General features: G+C 40.1%; 1 protein-coding gene across 1 annotated transcript in view; it reads left to right on the forward strand.

The window, feature by feature from the left end:
• Positions 1-27,298, forward strand: part of ITGAV (integrin subunit alpha V) — a 1,332,605-nt gene that overhangs the window by 1,139,847 nt on the left and 165,460 nt on the right. The window contains exon 24 of the mRNA XM_044075123.1: positions 7,525-7,605. Within this exon, the coding sequence (XP_043931058.1) occupies positions 7,525-7,605 (81 nt within the window). The remainder of the gene's footprint in view (positions 1-7,524; positions 7,606-27,298) is intronic.

Raw genomic sequence — 27,298 nt, forward strand, 5'->3', positions numbered from 1 at the left:
CTGCCAACTACAGAGATTCTGCACAAGGACTTATCACAGACAAGCATGGAAAGTGGATGTCCTATCTTTCAGCTGGAAAAACTTAACAGTATATGCCTTTCCTCCCCAAGATACTCCTAAAGGTCAGGCAGGAGAAGCCAAAAATGCTACTGATTGCCCCAGACTGGCCATGCCAGTACTGGTATCCAATCCTAAGGAGCTTGTCTCAATGCCCAGCCTGGACCTTACCTCAAGTGCCTCATCTACTGTCCCAGCAGAACAATCAAATCCTGCACAGCCAACTCAAGACCTTAAATCTGGCAGCATGGCGGATAATGTAGTCATACAAAACACACCTCTCACTAAAGTGGTGATGGATGTTATTTTGGAGGCCAGGAGGCCTAGTACTAGAAAATCCTATGCTGGAAAATGGAAGAGATTCTGTGCTTGGAACCAGGCACAAGGAATTGACACAGCTGTACCAAATATTCCTCAGATTTTACAATACTTGACTGAGATGCTGGACAAAGGCCTATCCTTTTCATCTGTAAAAATTCATGCCTCTGCCATTTCAGCTCATTACAATACAGAGCCACCAATCTTTCTCATCCTTTATTAAGGCAGTACCTCAGAGGGGCCAAAAATTTAAGGCCTCCAAGGAGATCACCAGTACCTGCTTGGGACCTCAATTATGTCTTGGAAAAACTCACCCTGCCTCCTTTTGAGCCAGCCGCTACAGCTGATATAAAGTTTTTATCTTGGAAAACAGCTCTGCTCCTAGCAATAACTTCTGCAAGATGAGTCTCAGAGCTACAGGCACTCATGGCTGTGGAACCTTTTATCATTTTTTATCCAGACAGGGTTTCTCTGAGGACAAACCCGACATTTATGCCTAAGGTAGTGTCCACTGTGGCCCTTAAGCAAACTATTCATCTGCCTACCTTTTATCCAAACCCAGAGAATAAGGGGGAGAGAATTCTGCATTCTTTGGACATACACAGACAGCTATGCTTCTATTTGAACAGAACCAAAGTTTTCAGAAAGACAGCGCAATTACTAGTGGCATATGCTGCAGGATCACAAGGAAAGGCTATCTCAAAGCAGACTATTTCAAAGTGGATAGGCCACTGCATTCATTTCTGCTATTCACAACATGGCAAGCCAGTACCTAAGGGCATTAAGCCACATTCAACCAGAGCAACAGCCATTTCAGCAGCCTTCCTCAGGGGAGTACCAACCAAAGACATTTTAGAGGCGGCTACTTGGAGTTCAGTGCACACCTTCACAAAGCACTATCACTTACCACTCTACTCTAAATCCAGGGCAGGCTTTACCACTGCAGTTCTGCAGGGCCTAATAGCCGCCCCTAATGCTAGTTAGCTCCAGCCTCCCAACCTTAGCTTTGGGATTCAACCCAATTGTTATGACTGCAACAGTGAAACACGAAGAACATAGTACAGTTGTGTACACTTACCATAAATGTAAATGTTCGAGTGTATTCACTGTTGCAGTCCAGGTTTCCCACCCGCCATCCCCCATTTCTTTGCTGGAACTTATCTGTACTTCTCTATTCTATACAACCTGTGTGGTGTATTTGCTTTTAGATGAAGGCAAAATATATACTTTGGTTCATGCATGTTTTATTGACATATTTTTAGCCTACCCTTTTGGGGGCACCTGACATCTGGGACAAGAAAAACTGAAGAAAATGGCGTCGGCTGCATCTTTTATACCCCTGGCGCACTGACGTCAGGGAAGAGGTGACAGCAACCGACACCGGACCTAGACTTTGGAATTCAGGCGGACTGAGGCTAGCCTGCCAGCAGGATAATCCAATTGTAATGACTGCAACAGTGAATACACTCGAACATCTACATACACTTCTTATTCTGTATAGTAAATACATTTTCTCTGCTTCATCACCTTATATTTTATATTCACTTTCATAATTTGTGTAATAAAATTCTCGACAAAAAATTATCTCCTTCAAAAAAAAATTCAGACCTTTTTTTCCATATTTTATTGACTTTTTTCAGCTTCTGTTAATTTCTTCCATGGGTGCACCGATTTTGTTTTTTTTAATTCTAAAATCATATACTGCAGTGGTGGTGCTGCGGTAGCGTTGTCACCTCACAGTAAGACGCTGTCCTGTTCGATTCTCAGCTAAAGCGTCTTCTGTGTGGAGACATGCATGAATGGGCGTACCTTCGTTGAAGGTTGTGCATCAGAGCTGGCAACTCGGTTCGTAAAAATCTACTGCCAATCATTAGCGGGCTGGAGTTCTGCTGTGGCGACCCCTAACCGGGAAAAGCCGAAAGACGCAACATTCTAAAATCATATTATATCATTCTTTTCTTTTGTCATCAACCTCACTCCCTTTTAAATTCCATAATTTCACTTTAGTCTCCTATTCTTTTTTTTCCATCCTGTCTTTTTAATTTTCTTTTGTCTTGTTTTTTTCTTCCCATACATTTTATATTTTTCAAACATCTTGCCTATCATTTCTTTTTACCTTTCTTATTACCCAAAATAAATGCTTAGATACTTTATGCACCACTAGATTTTTAAAAGCAAGCCACCTTCTTTTTTATTACTATTATAAATTATCCATTTTTTCACCAGGTTGAGCCTTGAGCTCCAAGTGAAGGTAAAAAAACTCTAATAACACTTTTTCCATTTAAGTGGGAAACATGCATGCCCCCGCCTCAAATATGCAATTTTTCCTAGTACATAAGTATTCAACATATGTTTTTTTCTGAAATGACAATAAAAGCTTTTCTACGAAGCTAAACATTTTTAGGTGTTCCAGTATCTGTGTCCATTAACATTACATATTCATACTCACCAAAGCTCACTCCCAAAATCTTTATTCCCTTTCTTGTGAAATATATTCCATTTATTTGTATCTCACCAAGTCTGTTACACTTCATTTTGCTTAACTGCATGCCATTATAACAGCTTTTTGATCCTTATTATAAATTCACTTATCTGTTCCTTGTTTTTTGTTATTAGAACTAAATCATCTGCATATATCTTGCATATTTGTAATATAGCATTTTCTTCCATCTCACATCTTGCCTTCCTCATTTTATGCAAATATGCCTATCCTGTTGCGTTCGTTAGTAATACAAATAAGCACATATCCATTGAGTACTCCTGTTTTATTTTAATCTTACTTATTTTCCTGATCCATCCATTTATCATTACTTGTACCCATGAATTTTCATAACATTTGTTTACAACATTAATATTTTTCTCTTCTGCTATGTGCCTCTAAAATCTGCCACATTGCATCATGGCTCACTTTATCAAAGGCTTTAGGTACTTCACATGCTATCAGTCTTCTTTATTTTCTTTCAATATCATCTCCACTACATATTTCACTATAACATTTCTTTTATCTCTCCTCATTTTATACCATAGATCCCTTCTTCTACTACCTCATGCAATACCTTCTTCATCATTTATGTCGTATTCACATACACATTTTAAAGTCTGCATTCCCTTGTGTTAGAGGGGGTCCAAAATTTTGTATCATCTTTTCTTTCATCCTTTTTCATATAAATGTTATCACTCCACCATGTCATCTTCCATTATGCCTTCCTTCATCCATTAATTTAATATTTCTTTAAAGGATCATCTTTATTCATTTTCTTATAGTACTCATAACAATCCAGTCCTAGTGATGATTCATTCTTACCTTCTTTTTATCACCGTCTCTCTTTTTTTTATTGTTATATCATTTTCTAAAAAAAAAAAAATCTTCATTCCTCTTGCCCATCCAATTCCTCTTTTTCATACTTTTTCTCTAGAAAATTCACTACCACCTTCTTGTTTGTATTTTGTCTCAGGAGCGGCCTTAGGTCAACTGGTGCCCTAGGCAAAAGGGCTCCACAGCACCCCCCATCACACTACCTGGTGCCCCCATCATGGTCTATCTACACCAAATAAATACTGGAAAAGTGCCCCTGCTAGAGCGGTGCCCTAGGCATCCGCCTAGTTGGCCTATGCCTAAGACCAGCTCCTATGCTAATTTCTTCAGTTTTACTACTTTTCCTAAGTAATGGAAACCGCTTTCTTTTTTTTTTCTGAAAACAAATGCCTGTGTAGCAGTCATCACTTTATAACTTTCAACCATCAGTGAATAACTTCTTTCTTGTAACAAAAAAAAAATGTTGCAGGATTAAACTCTTAAAAATGACTGCTCTACCTGTTTCCAACCTCTCAGTTTCTTCCTCCTGTAATACACTTTTCCGCCATGACACTCCATTGTGCTTCCTCTATTTCCTCTGGCTGTGCCTGGCTCATCAAATCTACCAACACGTGTCTCCAGTTTTCCAGTTTCTAACTGCAGCAGTTATTTTGACTCTCTATCCTTCCTTTTGTAAGTTTTTCCTCCTGCTGCTCTCCACATCTGTACTACACTCTACTCCAGCTTGGAATTCCCAAAACTGTAGTAGCAGCTTTCAGGCATCACCTAGCAGCTCCAGAGAGTGCTTCATTTACTGTCTTCAAAAGAGTAGTGGAGCTTCCCTGGTGTTATGGCCAAACATTTCCTGGTCAGTATTAATACCACCTTGGGTATCCCCTGAAAATAGGGCATTGAACTAGTGGAACTGACCTGGTCAACAATGTGTAAATAAATGAATTAAAATGACAGAGTTGCGGGCTACAAACAGAATAAATCTAACACTCATCCCTCTGAAGATTTATTTAACAGATCAGCTGTTGGATTGTTAAGGGTTGCATATCAACTATTAATCATAATATTCACTGTTACAGGTGAATGTTCCTGTTTTAAGATAGGGGCATATTTCTTAAACAGTTTTAGTAACCTTTATAGATGGATTATGTGCTGATAGGATACTAGCCTGAGTGAGCTATCATACCTTGATAATGCTTGTGTGTTCTAACGTGTAGTGTGGCAGTCATTTCTCATACATTAGGGTAAGCCTTGTATCGGAACTAAGTCAGGAGCCTGTCATATGTGCAGTTATGGTTTTAGTTTGTGCTGTTCAGATTACAATATTTAACTTAAATTTAAGGTCTCAAGTTCATCCAACCTGTACCCCTTGTGTGTAATATGTGACTATTGTAGACTTGAATAAGACTGTGTTGCAGGAATTTCTGTTGTGTAGAGGTTGCGCAGAGTGGGCAGCCACAGTGGTGCAGCGGTTAGTGTTGCTGTCTCACAGCAAGAGGTTCTCTGGTTCAATCCTCGGCTGGGGTGCTTTTTTGCGGAGTCTGCATGTCCTCCCTGTGGTCGTGTGGGTTTCCTCCGGGTGCTCCGGTTTCCTCCCACATCCCAAAGACATGCTGTAGGTGGATTGGACACTCTAAATTGGCCCTAGGTGTGAGTGTGTGTGTGTGTGTGTGTGTGTGTGTGTGTGTGTGTGTGTGTGTGTGTGTGTGTGTGTGTGTGTGTGTGTGTGCGTGCCTTCTGTGGAAGGTTGGGCGCCGGGCTGGCAACTTGACACCATAAAACTCCACTGCCAATCATGAGCAGACAGGTGATCCGCTGTGGCAACCCCTAACCGGGAAAAGCTGAAAGAAAAACAAGAAGAGGAGGTTGCGCAGAGTGGATGAAATCTGAATTTTTTTTTTTTTTTTTTTTTTTTTTTTTTTTTTTGTGTGTGACTGAATTATGTTATGGTGATTAAGATTTCAGATAATTATGGTAAAATGGATGATACCTGAAAGTTTCTGTTGACAGAATTGTATTATGGTGTTGAATTTCGGATGATGTGTAATATGGTGGACTGTTATTTTTTGCAGAATTATGTACTATAAATTTCAAGTACTTTTAAGTTTAGTGGTCTTAAGACATGTTATGCCATAGGTCATGTGACAAAGGCAACCAGATTTACTGCACCTAAAACCTTATTAGAAGCCTCTTTAACCAGAAGCCATACCTCTTAACTGTCCAGATTTTCACCTCATACTTTTGGTCTATTCCACATAAAATGTGTAGTTTTCTGGGAAAAAACTAGGATTGAAGATACTAAATAATGACATACATTTGAGTTTCAGACTTTATATTGTTCAGAAAATGCATAATACATTTTTTTTTATTCTAGCAACTTTCCAAGTTTATAAGAGCAATATTTAAAATCTGTCCCTGTTTCTGGGCCTTTGTCCTCCAATTAGTTTAGGCCTTTGTCAAGATCTTTTGTGTTAAGAGTTTGAGAGGTATGCTAGAAGCAGAAATGTGGACTTTATGGTATGATTCTTCTACCTTTTTCCAACCATATTTTACTCAGAGCACAAATCATGCATGAAAGATGCAAAACATCTGGAAGTTATTTTAGCTGTAATAAACCTCATAGTTTGTGGATGACTTGTAAAAAAGAAGTCACTTTACTTTACAACAAAATAAGCTGGAGGGACTTTATATTCAACAAACATTTTTACCCTTTAGTGCTACAGTCTGATGTATTCTAACTTGAGTGAATTTTAGAAGTAGTGAACATGGACTTTTTACAGAAAGTGTTAGTGTCATTGTTGATCACGTCTTTTATGATGTTATGAGTTGCATGACCATCAACCTGTGTGTAGTTTGTGTACTGCAAACTGCAGATCCTGTTTTAGTTGCAACAAAAATAAGCAACCAACACTGCTTTTTATCACTTGTATGTGTGTGCACAGTGGAATACTTGTTGATTTGATATAATTGTTCAGTTATCTCTTAACCATATTAATTTATAGCCTTTAGGTAGCTAGTTACGCATTAGGTTAGTGGGTTTTTAACAGAGTTGCCTTATTTTGATTATCAGAATAACTTAAATGCAGAAATAGTCATAAAAATGTGTTGACATGCATACTCCTGTCTGCCTATGAAGATGTCATGTAAAAACATTGTTTTGTGTACTGTTTAAATTTGCTGTTGAAAAGCACTTGAAGTAAAATATATAAAACATAACTGCTTGAATTTGGGCTTTTTGAGTTTGCTCAGAATTATGGATTAGCACACCTGCTTGTTGATAATATATATAAAACAGGATAGTATAGATCTATTCATATATATTTTTGAACTTGCCATGACCTTTAAGTAGGTTTTATATCTCTTCCTCCTAAGCAGTGTATTACTGCAGACTGCATGAATTTTATGACTAAGCACTCCTGTGGTTAGTTCAGACCAAGTTACTATGTAATTCACTCTTGCAGACATTGATCTTTGTCTGTCACCATCTTTTACTTCTGTGTGATTGTGTTTTGTTGTTGCAACAGTCATGTTGACCCAAATCATCTCTTTTGATAAAGCTGTAACATAGATCTTCACTGATGTGCTAGGGCTAACAGATGTTTTAAGGTCATTATTTATGGTAGGAAGAATGTGTTTAACCTACTGGGGAAAATTTTCTTCATTTATACATTTGTGTACCGACTGTGTTACTTTGGGCACACCATGGGTAGATTTGTAATGTGTTGCTTATTCTTGCACCTTTTATGTCATCCCAGGTCTAGGTAGGATATATGACATAATCTCTACAGTACTTGTTTCACTATTCCAGTATGTTAAGAATGCATCTGTTTTTCTTTCTGCAGCACCAATGCATTTAATTCTGAAAGCCCAGTGGTTTCATGGCAAGTTGGTCTTGCTGTCCTAGCAGCTGTGGAAATTAGAGGGTAAGTATAAAAACTGGATGAAGAGGCATCATTTGTTTTGATTCATTATGTGTACTTTAATTAAAATGTTACTTCATAGCCGAGGAAAATGTAAATGCTTCAGGCATGTGTTGCCATTAATAAAGTAACATTCCCAGACAGTAAAACCTTTAAAGCAGGGTTAACCTAGGTGTGTGTGTGTGTGTGTGTGTGTGTGTGCGTGTGCGTGTGCGTGTGCGTGTCTGTGCGCGCACAAACGCATAGGCACACACGCACACACATGCATTTACATTCATGCAGTCAGCTATCAAAATATTGATGCTTACATAAATATAAATGAAGTGCTTTACTGCAGGGTCTCTCAGTCTCTGGGTGAAAAGGTCAAATATTTTTATAGTGCTGCATGAGCTCCCAGATAACACAAACAGGAGTTTACAGATGACTAACTTTCTTCCTCTCTCAGATAGCAGTCATTGTTTTGGAAGTGCCTAGCACCGTACTTTGTAAGTGTATGCACTTAACTACAATAGACAGAGCCATAGCTAGCTCACATAGTGCCCAGTGCTATTCCTTGACCTGACACCCCTTAACTCTTTAAGAGTAGAAGAGAAAAAAAAAGGTCCCATTCCCTGATCTTGCTTTTGCTTCCCAGCAAGCCAGGAGCAAAAAAAAATAATAAAAAAAATAAAAGGTTAATTCTTTGGTCTAGCCAGTTCTCCTCACCTCAGAAAGCTAAATCTTTTTCTATGCTAAAAAAATAAATAAATAAATAAATGCTACATTTGCATCAAGCAGCTTGCTATGACTTATAGCACACATACTTCAGTTATTCATTTCAGTGCCTGCATTCAGTAATGCGAGTGCAGAAATGAATATTTGTGGAAAAGTCATTACACAAATCTGTACTCATAAGTGTATCTGTCTTAAACAATTGCAAAATGAATTATCCCATTTTTGCTTTATGTATTCCTCACATGAATAAACATTTTTTTCTCTGCATTTTCAGTTGAGTTCAAAAAACACCTTTTGTGAGCAAAACAGTATCTTATTGATCTAGAAAAATATGGGTACAAACTCTTGCTTGGAGCACCACAAATACAAGAATCAAAGTTTATTATTCAGCCTTTTAAACTGACTGTATAAAACAAGAGTAGACTCTTTTTGCTACTTTTTCTCCACACTGCCAGCAGTCATCAGTCTCCTTTCTGCTTGTTTCCCCTTCTGTGGGAGTATGAGCCAACTAGGAAAGGCTACCATTTAGGTAGCCATCAGTGTTTTTCTTGTTTTTAGAAATAATCCACAGCATGTATCCAGTAACACAATCCGGTTTTTATCATATAGTGTGTGCATCACTTATTCCCATAAATGATGCAACCCCTGAAGACTATTCTGCCCATGGGAGTCAGTGCTGTCATGTGGCATCTGGTCTCCATCATGGAATTTACTACTGGATCGTGCACTTCAGCCACATGTCCCTCTCATTCCCCCTGAAGACTGTCCCACTCTTTACACCCAGACACTCACCAGGGAATGGAGGGTTGATCTGGATTCTCAGACAGGAACAATGGGTAGAAGGGCTTTCCCCTAGCCAAGGAATAGTCATCTTCCATATCCCTGGAACAAACAGGCCAAGTAGATGAACATAGAGGAGCCAATGAGTAGGGTCCTGTGGAAAGCATAAAAAAAAAGTTTTGCCAAGAGAGATGTTGAGATCTGATTAAAATGAAACTGTGTACTTAGACTAGATAGTGACTACAATTTGGCTCCCAGAAAACAACAAAGTGTAAAGACTTCTCATCATCTTTTTGTAGATGATTTAAAACTGTATAGCTCATCAGATGACAAACTGAAAGCACAACTGCAAGTGGTCAGAAGGTTTTTAGCTGACATGTCAGTTGGTCTTGATAAATGTGCAAAAGCAACCTTTAAAGCATGAAAGTAGCAGCATCAAGAAAACAACAGTTTGGGACAGGAATGTGATATAAAAGAACATGAGCAAGAGGGAGTGTATAAATATTTGGTTATTGACGAAGGATCAACAATAAAACATGAACAAATGTGAATAAAACTTAACTAAGGAATATTTTAGAAGATTTAAATTAATACTGAAAACAACGTTGATATCTAAGAACACAAAGTCCAAGCTGTAAACAAATTTGCTCTTCCTGTCCTAACTTACAGTTTTGGAGTGATTGACTGGCCCCAAAATTTGTTGGTTATGTTGGACAGGAAAACAAGAAGGATGTTTCATGCTCATCAAAGGATTTTTATAAATCAGAGCACACCAAGACTATATTCCCTGTTCTGAAGGAGGTATGGGCCTCATCAAAATTAATTACATGTATAGATCTGCAGTAGTGGGACTGCATATATATCTGCTAACCTCACAAGCCCCAAACGTAGTGAAAGTTTTGAAACATGAGGCGAACAAGTCTAAGATAACCTCCCTGCTTAGTTTGGCATAAGTATATCGGCATCAAGCAAGAATGGAAATCAAACCAGAAATAGATAAAAATCAGGCAGCAACTGAATGTGCCAAAAAATAAAAGAAAGAATATAAGGAGAAAGATTAGATGAGAAGGCAAGAAATGTGAAAAATGCATAAATATAGTTGTTAGTACAGAAAAATCTTGGAACAACTTCACGTTGATCAGGATGTAATGCAGGAATGTTTAAGGAGAAGTGAATTTAAACCAAAATATGATAGGTTAATATTGGCGGCCCAAGATAGTGGGCTATGTACACGTTGGTTGACAAAGTCTACTGAACATGTGGGAGAAGCAGACAAATGTAGGTTTTGTAAAACATAATTGGAAACAGTCACACATCTTGTTGCTGATTGTGATATACTAATGGCAGAGGGACTGTATACTGAAAGGCATAAAAATGTGGCAAGACTGTTGCAGTGGGGATTGTATAAACATTATGATACTGAAGTAGTTGAAAAACACTGGAAATATGAGCCACAAAGAATTATAGAAAATAATGACATTTGTATCACATGGGATCACCCATTACCAACAGTTCAGAAAATAGATGCAAGAAAACCAGATATAGTAGTCCATGAAAAGAAGACAAAAGTAGCATTAATCATTGAAATTGCTACACCCAGGGACTACAGTGTCTTACGTACAGAGACACACAAAGTCATAAAATACCAGCATTTGCAGGCAGAAATGAGGCATTGTGGAAGAAGGATACCCAGACAGTTCCAATAACAGTAGAAGCAAATGGGTCTTATAAAAAAGAATTTGCAATCTTGTTTAGATATGTTATCAATACGTGTAACTCCATACAAATTGCATTAGGAGTCCTTACTGGGCACATTGTGGGTGCTGTGAAGAGCATTTCTGGATAACATCAAAAAGTGAAACAACAGTAATTTCATGAACTTTAATCATACTTTGACTTAGGAATGAGCTCCATTCCCATTATGGTATTAAAACCCCAAAAGAAAGAACAAATTAAAAAGTGGGGGGGTATGGTACTTGTGCATAAGGTCTGTTCAGGGAGATATGAAAGACATGGGAGGTTTCCTGAGCAAGAAAGGCAGAAGTGGGAGGAGAGACACAGGCAAAAAGGTTGACACCATCTACTCCCTAAATCTCCAACAATGCTTCTTTGTGCAGTAGGATGCATGCCAGTGGGGTGGAATAATGCAATGGGTGAGATATAATCCATGGAGGCATTTAAGACTGTACAGGGCAGGTGAAGAAGAGGTGAGAGAATACAGAAATTTAATGGAAGTAGAATTTTAAATGCAGTTATGGAGTAGACTAGATAGGCTTACTTTTTCCTTTTGTTGTTGAGCAAATGGTATGTAATGCATTGAGAACCAAAGGTGGAAGCAGTGACAACATGTATCTTGGCAGCACACTTTTCTGTATTTCAGTCTGTAGTTTCTGTTGTGCTTTTTCAGCCTCAGTGATGCCTTAGCTCCTTCCATATAGACTTTTTGTGTGTTTTCATCAGCCTTAGTGCTGCTTATTTGCATTGAACAAGGAAACAAATGCCTTGAAAGCTCCAGCTATGTCCAGTAAATCTGACTTTTGTCAGAAAAATTGACTTCCATGGTGCTACAGAGAACTTGATTGCCTTCAGCAATGAACTGACCTCTCTGGCCTCACTTTCCTTCCTAATGTTAGCTTCCTGCCTTGTTACTTAGCTTATTACCAGGAAGATGGTGCTAGAATGTTGCACTAAGATTTTTTGGGAATAGCAGCACAAATCTGAAGATTTTCTTCTGTATTGACAATAATTTGTATTAGTTGTTGAGAAAAAGTCAGTTAGAGAAGACACTATTCTACTTGTTGACAGAAAATGCTAAGGGCTTAGGAATTTCAGGGCTGCAGAGTTAATAATCTTCTGCTAGATCTGCAGCTTCCCACTTTTTTGTTTTAGATTGTAAATAATTTGTTTGATCACTAAAGGAAATTGACTTGGTCAAAGTGGACACCTACATACTTGAAGGTGAATTACTCCGCTTGGAAGAGAAGCACCAGTAATGTGAAAAATGTAAGGGTCTCATTGCATGGAGGTTGTGGGGGCTTTGCTGCCTACCTAAAATATTTTGGCATGATTGTATTCTTTAATACTAACCCTCTGCCGCAACTGCCAAACACAGACGGAGTTTAAGGAAGGGTTGACAAGGCTGCAGCTTTGCAGTTCTATCTAAGAACTGACAATAAACTCATTTCTACTGGTCTTATTCAGTGTGTTTAGCATTGGTACCAGATTGCAGTCTAGTATGAACCTTTCAATGAGCAGCAACAGCAAAGTAGCAGAAGAAATCCTGAAACAAAGAAAACTATGAAACTAAACGCCTATTGTCAAATGCAGACTCTAGTCTCTGATTCAACAGGCCTGTCCTGTATTTGAGCCATTCATCCAGCATTGAGTCACTTTTCAGTACTAAGAAAGATAACTTGAAAAAGCAGAAAAAATATTTTTTGCAAGGTGTCAAGCTTGGTCCCTTGTACCCCCAGCCTCCATGGGGGGATGGCGGTCTCATCTTGACATCCTGTAACTTAAATATACCAAGTCTACTGTTTCAGTCCTCAGAGCTAATGGAAACACAAACAGTATATACAGAAAGTGAAGAAACCCACTGCAGTACACTGACAGCTTTTCAGTGTAATCTTGACAAACTGTGACAAAACAAAGTCAAAGAAAAACATTACAGTGGCGATTGCCTTGATTGAGTGTAGGTTTGCCATTCAGGGTAGCTTCCCACATCAGGTAAATGGATTCCTGATACTACAGTACAGCTTAAGGTGGTACTGCACTCCTGAGTGTATCATTCTTCAAATGAGATGTTAAACTGAGGTCCCACCAGCTTGAACTGGTGGTAGCTCAGGTGGATGTAACAGATCCCACAGCACCTATCGAAAAGAGTAGTAGTCCTTTATTTAATGCAACATAAAAACATTATTTACATGTTTATACACCTTATGTATTTACAGACATATATATATGCACAGTTTTATATTCTTACCATTTTATTTTTTTCTTATAGTATCCTCATTGTTATTATTTCATAATTGACCCCCACTCCTCCTCCTGCAACCATAATCTGATGTTTACAATATATCTGACAAAATCCATTTCCCATTAAAAAAAAAATCATTCTATATTTTATTCCAAATAACCCATGTTAGGTGTAATAAATTGTCTACCCTTCTCACATATTCTGCCTTATTCTTATAATGCCCATATATAATTATATTCATATCAATATCTATATCTAGTCTCAAAAAAAGTTTCACACAACTTTTTTCAGAGTTTCACCTTTATTTTACATCTCAAAAAAATCTGTTCTCTCTTCCACCTGACAAAATAAATGAAATCTTTCAACTTTATTTTTATATGCCATATTCTTATTTACCGGTAAATTATTTATTAGCAGTCTCCATAGGAAATTCTGACATTCTACTGTCTTGGTACACTACTTTTCCTTTACTTTAATGGCTTTAATTACTTCTAATAAAATTTCTCATGGATTTATATAATAACAATATTCCATCACATTATTATACCACATTATTCTTTCTCTGCATCATTGATTTTTTTATTTTCCATGTTACTGTTTTTCTTGATCATTTTTAATCCCTTCATTCACATATTCTGTTTCTCTTTCATCTATTTGACCTGGCCAAGGCCTAAACACAATTCTCTATGCTGGTATCTTACAAAAACTAAATGCTTTAAAAATTCACTAGTATGTTATAAGATGGATAGCAAAAGACAAAACCCACACATTGCGATTTGCAGGTGTCTCATCAGAATGTAAGTAAGTGACCACTGGTGTTCCTCAGGGCTTGGTGCTGAGACTTCTTCTTTGGTATTTGCTTCTCAGATGTCCAAGGAGAAAACCAAGACTTCTGGCTGTCAAAGCCTGCAAATGACTGTCAAACTGGGAGTTGGTTTTAAGTTACCCTATGACACACAGCCACTCCGGTATCATAGAGAGATAAAACCTTGATTATGACCCAGGATCAATTTGTTTTCGGGTGACTGATGACGTGGCAAGGCAGGGTAGGTGGGTGGACCTATGGACGCCTACCATGTCTGTTGTTGGTGGAAACTGGGGATGACACCATAGGTAGGTATGCCTAAAGATGGGTTAGGGTGAATACTTTGCTGCGCTGCCATGGAGGTAGGACAGTATGCCATGTCTCCATTGCACACCCACCTAATGGCTTAACCATTAGGTCCACAAGGGAAGGGAGAGAGATGGGTAAATCTTAAGTCAGAAATCCCCCTCCCCCCAGACAGATGCACAGTTGTGACAAGCCCCTGGATGCTTATTTCCATGACCAGCCCCGGCAGCACTGGATAAAGTCTGGTGGAGGGGGATGAACTAGCTGGTAGACCCTGTGAGGACGAGTACCTGGGTGCTGGGCTAGTATAATAAAGGGCAGTGGCAATGGTGGTGGGGAGCAAAAAAAAAAACCTATGATATTCAAGCCCATAAGAACTCATGGTGTACTAAAAATAGGCTTAAAGTACATTCTAAAAATGTATTTATTTATTTATTTATTTGTCTTTGTTGATCTGGAAAGTCAGACTGGAACAGAAATGCCCTTTTTCAGTGGAAGCCTCTGGAAAATATTGCATTCATAAGTTAGAAGTGTTCACAATGCATAGACTTTTTTAATATAGTATTTTACATTGTAGATGGTACTGTGTCTTGGATTACTGTAGAGTGCAAGTAAACATGGTAGTTAGCTGGTTAGAAAAATGGTGTGTCCAAAAAGAAAAAAGCAAAACAAATGGAAAAAGCATTCACTTATGTTTGCATTTAGTTTTGTAGATACAAAGTGGAAATAAAAATGAGAGAGAGAAATGAAATAGTTTCAGACAGAGGAGGAAAAAAACAATAGACGTCTTGATTGTTTGCAGTAGGAGAGAACAGTAAAATTGTACCAAACTCATTATCATGAAGGGTTCCACATGTGATTTGCCCTTTTCCCCACTGTAGTACAATCTCAGAGTTGGAATGTTTAAGTGGGGGGGGGGGTGAAGCATCACACTTTGGTGGGTTTAATTTGTTTAGTTTTTTTTTTTTTGTCAGTGGTGGCCAAGTGGTTAGTTTCCCGGAGGTGAAATTTGCCATTCCGGGAGTTCGCTCTTTTGAACTTTAGATGTTGTCATTTTGCTGTTAAGCAAGTCGATGTTATGGTAAGTCGATGATGTAATGTAGAACTGTGATTAGACAGGTCAGTTGAATTTCCTTCTTTATGTAGTTATATTGTGACTGATTTTTTCAAGATAGTTGGGATGTGGCTTTCTGTTATCAATTGGTTAATTAGTATTGAGACAAGGAATGCTAGAGCATTGGCATTGAGCTTCAGATATTCTGTTGGCAGGTTATCAGCTGCTGCTAAGGTTGTTAATTTGAGGTCTAATACATGTTTTGTATAGTAGGAGTTGGGACTGGTGGAAAGAGAAAGTTATTGTGGTGTTAGATGCAGTTGGGATAGTGAGGGTGGAGGAAGAGTTCTGTTTAGTAAGAGAGAGTGGTGTTTATGAAGTGGGACTTGACCTGGGATGCTGTATTGTCTATGTTGTTGTTAGTTGTTGTTGAGAGAGTTGTTTGGCCAGGGCACAGAAAGATTGTTAACAGAAGACCAAAGTAGTTTTTGATTGTTTTGGTGTGAAATGTAGATGTTATAGAAATTAGATTTTTTTTTGTCATTGGTTATGTCTTTGCAAGATTTTTTAAATGTCTAAAGTGTTGATAGCTAGGTTGTGATTTGTTTTTGGACCATAGTTTCCAAGCTTTCTCTTTGGAGTACCTGCCTTGTTTCTTTTGTTAATCACACTGCTGGGTTTGTCCTGACTCTCTCTGTTCTGAGTGGTGCATGGAAGTTTAGGATGTTTAGGAAAGTATTATTGAAATGGGTTACTGCATCATCTAGTGGCATGGTTTTAGGATATTCCAGTTGTAATGTTTGAGAATAGATATGAAGTTGTTTACATTAAAGTCCTTTACGTTGCATACCTGTTTATATGTTACGTGGTTGTATGTGATTAGATGGCTTCAGCTAGAGTTGCTTTTTTATTTGGCTTATTTGAGAAGATCCAACCTAAGGTGGATTTTTGTGTTTTTGTATTCTTGTAGTCTCATTTACCAGTTGAGAGAATCCAAAGAGATTCATTAATGGGGTGTTTGTATGATTTGGAGTCCAGTTTGTGTTGAGGTCACCCATTATGATTGTTTTGTGGGGTATATGTCAGATAACTATTGCATTAGGTGTTCCACACTGGTCAAGTTTTGTCCAGGTGGGATGCAGAGTCCAGTGATACAGATTTTTTTTCTGTTATTAAGTTTGAAAATTCTTATTAGATATTCTGCATTGTTAAGTATGGGTAGAGACTGTGGGTACAAGTTAAGTTCTAGGAAGTTTTTGTATATAGTTCTATTCCTCCACCCCTTTTGTTTTGTCTGTTGAGTCTGTGAGGCTTGCATGGAATTCTTGGAGTTTATTACAAATGCTTCTTAGATTAATATTAAGTAGTAGTTGGTCAGATTTGTTGGTACTTGGTGGTGAGAGGCTTGGGGGGATGTTGATACAGTTTGTGACATAGTAACAGGGCTGGGATTTGGATGGATCTCACCGCTGAGTTTTAGGCAAGTCGTGCAGAGATGAAGACTGAAGTACTATTTAAATTTGGATGTGTTGGAGATGTTTTGAGTTTTAGTTTTTACAAATTTGTAACTAAGGAGAGTTAGAGTGTATATTTTGAGTAAGATGTAAAAGGAAGTTATGAATGGCATATTGAGTGAATGTTGGTAGGTGAGGTAGTTTTGGGTAAGATGTCAGTCTGATAGTTATATGTGTAAGAGTGCTGAGGAGTACTAGTAAGATTAGTTGCAGGTTTTTTGTGTCGTTTAGTGTAAAGAGTGGGAGGGTGTGTTCTAGTGCGAGTCAGATTTAGTGGTTTGTGAATGACAGATGGTTGGAAGGAGTGTAGTACTTGATGTAGTGAGTACTGTGTGAAGGAAGGTAGGAGGTGTATTAGATTACTGTGGAGAAAGAAAGATGTGTGGGTGGTAGAATAGTAGTATAAAGTTATTCAAGAACAAAGATGGAAGCTGACAGTGAGTGAGGGAGGTGAAGGCGATGTTTGGTAAAGGTTTTAATTTAGAAAAAACTGAGTGAGTGTGAGTATGATACAGTGAAATAAAATGAATGTAGGTTTGATAAAGATCCAGAAGATAGAAAGTTGGATGACTTGTATCATGTAGAGGGAGTAAGGCTGGGGATGATTGCAGTTTGGATGCACTGACTGGTTGTTTGAGAGGGTGAAGTTAGTTTGCTTTAAGTTTAGTGGTAGTGGGGGTAGGTGGGAAATGTAGTATCATTACTTTTGGGAGACAACCTCTCCTTGCATGATATTGTATTGACAAAATACCACTACTAAGTAGAAGTGTAGTCCAAGTACTTTGGTTGATAGCTCCCCATCTTTTTACCATCATGTGACAATGGTTGTATGGAAATCCTTCTATGTAGCGCAGCTAATTGTCAAAGGAATATTGTCAAAGTCAAGAGTGCTGATCACTCCTTATTCTCAGCATTGATTTCACAAATTATAGAGTACAATGTCCCCTTTGTGCCATATCTTACTAAAATGATCAAACAATTGGAAAGAAATAACCACATATAAAAAAAAAAACATAAGTACCAGTACAAAGAAACTTTGATTGTAAATGGAAAAACCCAACACTAAATCTTAAGCCTGTTTGTTCTTTTATTTAAACAAACTCCATCGGAAAATATTTTACTGCACACATATTTTCCTTATAAAACTTGACATAAAAAAGTCATACGATCAGTTTAAAGCAATAAATATTTCCTCATTTGATGCTAAGATTTACTGCTGGGTTTTTCCATTTACAACCGAAACAGTATGTATTTTACAACCGAAACACTTAGAAAAACCCTAATGGTTCCTAACCAAAAAAGAATTTAGGCCTAAAGTCCTTTAGCTACCATGGGAGGCTGGAATCTCTATCCCTTTTATTCAGTGTCTTGTACACGTTTGAGGGAAGATCTCTGTCTCACCATGCCATTAGAGAACCAATTGTACTGGACCTCTTGTTTCCCCACAAGTTCAGTGGCTCCAGTCAGACTAGAACCAGGGACCTAATTCTTCACCAACATATAAAAAAAAACATGAATGAGTGACAGGTTTATAACCTAGCTCCTCCCAAGCTCCTGGAATAAACTTGTCCTATTTGTTAAGCACTATGACTCTCTATCTTCTTTTAAACATAAGCTAGGTGACTGGACTGGTATTCACACATTTACTTTGGAATTCACTGGTATAACTGACCTTGAGAAAGGAGGTGCAGTGTAAGGGAAGGTGTTGGCAAGGTGTGAATGATCATAAGGCTCAGATGCCTTGGAATATCTACAAATCTGTTTAGAATAAACAGTCAAAGAGCAGGTCTTTGTGTATTGAAGAAAACCAACTTGGATACAAAAGGAATACAAAACCGCAAAGGCAGTGACTAGAGATCAGGAACAGACACCAGACTTTGGAGTTGTGACACACCAGCACTAACCACTTTCCCATTATTTACAAGGTGAGCAATGAACAAGGATTTAGGAAGTAGTGAGAGAGACCTGGACAATAAGCAATGAGCACTAATTCAGGAAGTTGGTGGAGTAAACCTGCCCTCTGAGAACTGATTATTTCCCTGTCCCCCTTTATGGAACAATACAGTACAACACAGTTCCAACTGTACTTCTGGCTTCAACTCTGTAATCTCCCAAATAGCCCAGTTGCTCTTTCCAAGTACCCCCAATGTAAACCTTTGCTGGGTTGACCCCCAACTCAGGAAGTCAGCCTGAAGTCAGCCTCAACTAAAACTCTTGTTTGTTCTCCCAGGGAGCCATGAGGTTTATCAGGAAGTTATGTGCAGAGAACTGGTACCTTTCATACTTATAACTGCCATCAAAGTTTCTTCCTGAGAGATTAGCTACTGCAGTAATATCAAAGGTATTGTTGCTTCACCCTATTATCTGAGTGAATGAGGGTTCTGGTCTCTACCACAAGTTATTACAGGAATTGGGCTTTCTCAACCACCTTCCACCAGGATAGGAGAGCTGGCTATTAGCAGCTTTATCTTCTCCTCCTTGGTCAACACTACCAATGGTTTAAGTCTGTTCCTGAACTTTATTTGGCAGCATCTGTGCCATTGGGCCAACCATACTGAGTTGAGTGACCCTGAACAGGCAAGCACTGTACATGGGTTTGGGAGGTGAATGACACTGCACAACAAGCACTGTTCATGAATTTGTGAGGTGAATGACCCTCCAAAATAAAGACTGTATTTGAATTTAGGACATACATGACCCAGAATAGCAAGTACTTTGTATGAATATGAGTGACCTCAGCAGAGCAGGCATTGTACATGAATGGAGGGGGGTTAATAAACCTGCACAGTGAGCCTCATACTTGAATTTTGGAGATGCGCAACTATATTGAGCAGGTACTTACCAGGAATATGGGAGGCGAATGACCAGCATTTTGCAGTTTTATATCATAATGTACCTGCGGTAGGCCTAGATAGAGAGATACTTAATGGGGAGTTACTTGCATGGAGTTGGGAGCCATCATTCTTATTGCTGCTTTGCCCCCTTCATCCTTTACTAGTATGTCCTAACCTTAACCACAAACTATTAATTCTGTTGGCTGCCAAAAAAAGAAATTTATTTATTTATTGATATTTGTTAACTGGGTTAGTCCAGCTGAGCCAGGGGCCCATTTTCAGTGGAGACCCGAGGAGAAAAGCTCCAGAAAAGCAATTATTACAAAAGTTACAAAGATGTAATCAGCAGGTAATGCAAGTCTACTAGCAAGTAATAGCATGACATTAGTCTATTAACAGGTAGCAAGTCTATAAATATTAAAAAGACAGAGTATGAAGTTCACTGGAATACCATATATGAGGTCATTCCAATGTGCAGAGACTCAATAGTAATACAAGAACCTGTTATTATTGTTGTTATTATTTTTGGTGCATTCAGAAATAGGAAAAAGAGATAAAAGTAACAGAAGTTGTAGGGTATATGAGGAAAAAGAAATTATGTAGATAAGGGAGAATAAGTCAAGTGGGGAGTTGACAGGGGCAGGGCCATGCCTTTTGTAGATGAAGTATAAAGTTTAAGTTCTTGTTTGAACAGGTAATTTTGAGGAGTGCTTCTTGTATTGAAAGGGAGTAAATTCCAAGCATGGGTTATGGAGTATTTATAAAGGGACTTTCCAGTGTTTTTATTGGGCTTGTATATGTCAGAGGTTTTACCCGTAGTACGGAGGTAGTGTTGGGAGTTATAGTAGTACAGTAGATTAGAGATGGAGGGGCAGAAAGAGGGCTCATTCAGGATAGAGTGTGCAATATGTAGTTGAGAAAGAAGTAGTTTAGGGAATTCAGGCCATTTGATTGTCTTAAGGGCAAGGCAGTGATGGGATTTGTATGGAAGATTGTAGGCAGATCTGGCTGTTTTCTTATATGTTTGATCTAGTTTGGAGAGAAGAGATGTTTGAACATTAGTAAGGACGGGGGGCAGTGTAAAGAAGACAGGGTAGAAAAAGTGTCTGAGCTACGGAGGGTTTGGAGAGGGTGTAAGAAATTTTTGGTTCTGAAAGAGAAGACCAAGTTTCTGGTGGGTTGTTTTTGTACATTGTTGGATATGTATATCAAATTTTAGTTCATCATCAATGATTACTCCAAGTAGTTTGGTATGGGGTTCAGGTTTGATAGTGGTATTGCTGAGGGAGGTGATAGAGAAGGAGGGTTCGTGCAGAGCAAGTGTTTTAGGAAGGAAGAGAAGGAGTTTAGTTTTTTTGCATTTAGTATGAGTTGATTATCAGAAAGCCAGGTGTCAACAGAGGAGAAGCTGTGTTGAGTGAGAGCTAGAAATTCAGGAATGCCGTGGGCAGAGGTGATGAGAGTAGAATCGTTGGCATATTGTTAGAAGTGTTGAGAGGTTAGTAGCAGAGTGAAGTTTGTTTGTGAAAATATTAAACAGGAGGGGGCCTAGGATAGATCCTTGATGGACGCCACTGTTTACTGGGAGGAATGGGGAGAGGACATTTTGCCAGTGAATGGACTGCTGCCTGCTGTAAAGGTATCTAGAAAACCAGTTAACAGAGGAAGGTAGAGAGAGGAAGGTCAGAGAGTTTAGTTAGAAGTTTGGAACTGGAGACAGTATCAAAGGCCTTAGACAGATTGAGGAATAAACAGGAGACAAGCAAGCTATTGTTGCAGGCTTCAGCTACTGTTTGCATGAAAGAGAGTAGTGCAGTGGCTGTACTATGGTGGGATCTAAAGCCATGTTAGGTGGGAGTTAGAAGGTTGTTGTCAATAATGTGTTTGAGTAATTGAGTATGGATGCACTTTCCAGGATTTTGGATGGTGGGACAAGAGAGCAATGGGTCTGAAGTTAGAAGGATCAGTAGAGTTTCCACCTTTGTGGAGCGGGATTGTATAAAAGGATTTCCATATGTCTGGGAAATGGGCTTCAGAAATTTAACGATTGATAAGTATGGACACAGGATATGCCACAGACTGTGCAGCAACTTTAAGAAAGTAGGGAGGTAGTTGGTCGGCAGAGGGGGAAGCAAGGTTTAAGTTTATTTAGAAGAGATTTAATAATGGAAGTGGGAACTGGGTGGAAAGTGAACACGGTGGGGAGGATTGTGTTATGGGGTAATGGAGGGGTTGAATTAGAAGTTCTGTTTTGTGTAAGTTTTTGGATTATTTCTATGAAATAGCTGATGTCCTTCAATTCTCATGTTGCAATATTCATAACTGTAGGGAGGTCACTGCCTGCAGCACTGGACATCAGTATACCAAAATCTTAGGATCAGGGGTACATGCTGTGTTGCTTGTCAGGGCCATAAACTGATATCTGCTTTAAAAGTGATGTCTGCTATAAAAGTGATGTCTGCATATACCCCCTTCAGAACTTTTCTGCTGCAGTGATTTATGGACCTCCGATCGCCAGCTCTGGGAATCAGTTTGTTCATTTGTTTCGGCTGTACGATACAGATAAGTACCCCTTTGGGGTTTTTGTTACCTTCTTATTGCTTTTCAAATGTACATGTCAGCTAGGAAGGGGAAGTGTGCATGTGGAAGACAAATTTCACATAAGGACATGCATGATAAGTGCTTATTCTGTTTAGGTGAAGGCCACAACCATACATCTTGCGATATTTGCAAGTCTTTTATACCTAAAATGCTTCTCAGCCATGTGGCTGTCTTAAAGCTTTATTTAGAAAACCAGAGGTTCCCAGAATCTAGCATTAGGCATGGAGGGTGAGGTAGGTACCTCTCATGAGCCACCTTTGAAGAAAGCCAAGAAAGTTAGGCCTGATGCCCATGCTGCACCTCAGAAGTCCGGTGAGACTCTCGAGGTGGATGTTAGCCCAGGGTCTCATCGGACACCTATTTCACAGCTAGAATCATGAACCATGGTGGAAGCTGGTTCGGTGGAAATGCAGACTATGTCTACTTAGATTGATCGGCCATCAGCCCCTGATGGCGATGGGGAACCATGGCTCGGGGCATTGGAGAGGGCTTATTATAGCCTTTTCATCCTCCCAGGCATTGGCCTCTAAGTCAACACATCCTTCTACTCCTCTAAGAGGAAACAGAAATTAAAACATAGGTAACACAAAGAAGCTGAACCAGCTCGTGGATTTTCCCAAAATCATTTCAGGGCTTTCCCGGTCCTCCAGTCTCAGGTACCACTACCAACCCCTACACCTGTGCAGGCCTTAGAGGATTCAGAAGAAGAAATCTCTTCCTCTGATGAAGCACTTACCTGTTGCTCCCAGGTAGAATCCCCCAAGGACTTCATTACCACTGAGGAGGAGGACTCTGAATCTCCAGGAGAAGAATTCTCCTTTGGGGACATCATTTCTCTGGTTAGAAAACATTTTAAGTGGCAGGCCTCAGATGTCTCTGAAACAAAAAAAAAGAGATACTTTGAATGATTGTAGATGGACCAGCCCTCTCCATCTGCAGTCTCTCCCCTGCTTCCAGCCTTTCATGATGCCTTTCGAGCTATATCCAAGACCTCTGACTCTCAGCCCCCAGCTTCCAGCCATCCAGATAGATTTTATAAAGATCCTCAGGATATGCATATCTTATTCAAGACCCCCCCTGCAGACCCTGCTGTCATTACAGAATCAACAAATAAACCATCCAGACAGCTGTCCTCCACCTCCCTGTTCCCCACTGATAAGGACAGCAAATTTATGGATACGCTAGGGAAGACGGTATATACGTCTTCCACACTCTAGCCATCCGAGAGCCCTAAGCTATCAAACTCACATGGCTAGGTTTGTTTTAGATACCCAATCAAAAGTCTCTGCACTGATTCCAGATGTGCCAGACTCTCCTGCTAAGTCACAACTCTCTGCCCTGCTCTCTACCATTTCTCAGGTGACCAGGCACTCCATAAAGTGCAGTTATGATGCGGTAGAGGCAGCCTACAAATCTGCAGCCTCAGGTTCTGTCCTGAAAAGATATTCTTGAGTGAGGTTACAGCCCCTTCCCATGGATGTCCAGACCAAATTGCTAGATGCACCTCTTGATAAGGCCCTTTTCGGTGCAGCTTCTTCAGAGCTCCTTAAATCCCTACAGGAAAAGGCAAGGAGCTACAAAATTTAATGCATTTGTTAGTCTCTCTTATTCCTAGGTATCGTAGGAACTATATTAAGAGGACAACCTTTTGTAGGAGGCAATCATCTCATTCTAATGCCCCACAGGCTAAGGGGATGGAGGCAGCCTAGCAGACACTCCACTCCTAAACAACCTTCCGCCTCCACTCCATCACCATTTCAGAGGCAGGCTGACCAGGATAGAGGTCCTCCACTGTGACTCAAACCAGTTACCCAACTCCACTCCCTTATCCCTCCACCTCACCCTTTCCCTACCCTCTTGGCAGAAAATAAACTCAGAGGCTTGGGTCCTTTCCATCATCCAAAATGGATAGGTGGACATTCCTCCATTTCAGAGGACTCCCCAACTGCCTACAAGTCAGCTTCATCTCTTCTCCCCAATTTTGGATCAGCTCCAAATTTAGGGCACCATAGAAAGAGTACCTCCAGAACAGACAAACAAGGGATTTTACTCCAGGATATTTTTGGTTCCAAGAAAAGATGGCCCTTGGAGGCCAGTTCTAGTTTGTCTGTACTCAGTCTATTCCTCAAGGTGCCTACCTTCAAAATGCTCACCTTGAATCACCTCATACCCCTCAACCCTCACCAAGCCTTCATGGTATCCCTGGATCTGATGGATGCTTACCTTCTTATTCCTATTCATGCCAGCTACAGGAAGTTCCTACACTTTTACATGGGTTCCTTGCATTTTCTGCATTGCCATTTGGGTTCTCCACAGCCCCTAGAGTATTCACAAAGTGCTTAGCTCCAGTTATCGCCCACTGTCGAGTGCAGGGCATTCAAATGTATCCATACCTAGACGACCTCTTGATACTTTACTTCACCCGGATTGCCACACCCTCTGTCACCACCTAGGCATGGTGCCCATTACCCTGGCAAACCTAGGGTTCACTGTGAACCAGGAAAAATCTCATCTGACATCCACCCAAGACCTGGTTTTCTTGGGGTGCAGGATAAAAACAGACCAGATGGCAGTCTTCATTCCTTACCAGAAGGTGGAAGCCATCACACATTGCCTCCAAACACTCCTCTCTCCAAATCTTAGCAGCTATGGAATTCCTGAGGGTCCTAGGCCACATGACATCCTTGATACCCATGCTTCCCTTAGCAAGGCTGCATATGAGAGCATTTCAATGGGTGCTGAGGAGTCAGTGGAACCAGCATTCACACCCCCTGGATACTGCTCTACCTCTCCTCCCATGCTTGAAAAAAGAGCTGCAATGGTGGATTGCAGCCATACACCTCAATCAGGGTATATTTTTGCAGATTCCTCCACCCTAACAGCAAATCTTCACAGATGCTTCAGACCTGAGTTGGGGAGCTGTCCTGCAAAACCATGACAAACAAAATAAAGTTCAGGGAGAGTGGTCCTCTCTCAGACAAAGGGACCACATCAACATCAAAGAGATGAGATCCCTTCCCCTAGCCTTGCAAACCTTCACTCCATTTCTCCTGCCAGGCACCTTAAAAGTTGTCACAAACAATATGACTGTCCTGTGGTATACAAGCAGGGTGGACAAGATCCTACCTGCTCTGCAGCCTGGCAGTTCAAATTTGGTCCCTGTCAGCAGAACTGCACATTTACCTGCAAGCAGTGTACATTCCTTCAGCAGATAATGTGATGGTGGCCACACTCAGTAGAACCTCTGCATCCTCTCATGAATGGTTGATTCACGGAGGTGTTTTTGGAGCTTATTCAGAAGTGGGAGTATTCCTCAAGCAGATCTGTTTGCCTCCTCCCAGAACAGGCAGATGCCTCTGTTTTTCACAAGGGATCCACATCCACAGGTTTGGAGGGTGGACGCCTTCTCTTTTTCTTGGGCAGGGATGTTTCTTTATGCCTTGTCCCCTTCACACTGATTCAGAGACTCCTGAAGATTCAGAGGGACAAATGAAAGATCCTGCTGGTGACTCCCTTTTGTCCAAGACAGCATTGGATTACCCTTCTTCACCTACTAGCCAAGGGCAATTACCACAGGTTACCCCACCAATTCGACCTACTCACACAAGACAGGGGTTCGCTCATACATCCTCAGGTGCTCAACATTAGACTCACTCTATGTGCGATAGAGTTCTGAGACCCTTTGGACACCTATATTCAGGAAGATACTCAATGTCCTGCAGTAGGCCATGAAACCTAATACCAGGAGAAATATGTGTCAGAATGGAAAAGATTCTCCAAGTGGTGCCTACAGAAAAAAGGGACCCCTTTCTTATTCCTTTACCCATGCTCCTTTCTTACTTGTGTGAGATTCTACATTCAGAACTGACATACTCTTCTGTTAAAGTGCACTTGTCAGCCATTTCCACCCATCTCCCTTTGGTTCCTCCCTTGGCATTCAGATTAGAGGTAAAACTATTCTTAAGAGGGGTCCTCCATATCAGCCCCCCTCCCTCCCCCGAAAACCGATATCACCTTCATGGAACCTTAATTTTGTCCTTGAGAAACTCACACTACCTCCTTTTGAACCAACTCACTCCGCATCTCTGAAACTATGTACTTGGAAAGCAGTACTGGTGGTGGGCCTCACATCCACCAGGAGGGGCTCTGAACTCCAGGCCTTGATGGCCTTACTTCATCTTCCATAAGACAGGATCGCCCTCAGGACTAACCCCTCATTCATGCCTAAAGTGGTTAATGAATTGTTCTTGAATCAAGCCATTAGCCTCCCTGTTTTTTTTTACCTCAACCTCAAAATCCATCTGAAAGGAACCCTACACCCTACATTCCTTGGATGTTCATAGAAAGCTTAGGTATTACCTGCACAAAACCAAATCCATTAGAAAGTCTGACCGGGTGTTTGTCTCCTTTCACCCAAGGACCTTTGGGAAGGCAGTCTCTAACAAATGATATCATCATGGATTTCTAAAGCTATCTCTGCCTGTTGCTTCTTTCATGGAAATGTTTTAACTACCAATGTGAGGGCACATTCTACTAGGGAAGCTGCCTCTTCAGCCGCCTTTTTCAGTGGGGTTGGACTACACTTCTATACTAGAAGCAGCCACCTGGTCCAAAGTCCATACCTTTACCAAGCACTACAAACTAGACCTGGTCTCTAGAGCCAGATCTGGGTTTGCTAGGTCAATTTTACAGGGTCTCATAGACCAGGTCCCTCAACCTCTACCTCCCAGGGTCATACCTAAAGCTTGGATACTCTCCTTACAGTTATGAGTACTGCAACATGAGAAGAGAAGGACATAGAATAGTTGTGTAATAACTTACCATAACCTTAGATGTCCTCCTCTTCCATATTGCAGTATTCAGTCCCCCCTCCAACCCCCTCGTGTTCTGTTTTGTCCATCTGGAGTGACTTTCCCTACCTTCTCTCCATCCAAACAGGGCACTATAGCAGGCACATACATTTATTGGGCTCCTTTGGCCTGTTGGCATATGTGAGTGTGAAAGGCTACCTTTCCTTGCTCCCCTGGGGTACTACTGTATGCTGCAGTCATTTCTGAAGGGGGTACGTGCAAGTGTCACTTTTACAGCCAACGTCCATTTATGGTCCTGATA

Source organism: Protopterus annectens, chromosome 6.part0 (assembly GCF_019279795.1).
Source record: "Protopterus annectens isolate FY-2018-M chromosome 6.part0, PAN1.0, whole genome shotgun sequence".
NCBI lineage: Eukaryota > Metazoa > Chordata > Ceratodontiformes > Protopteridae > Protopterus > Protopterus annectens.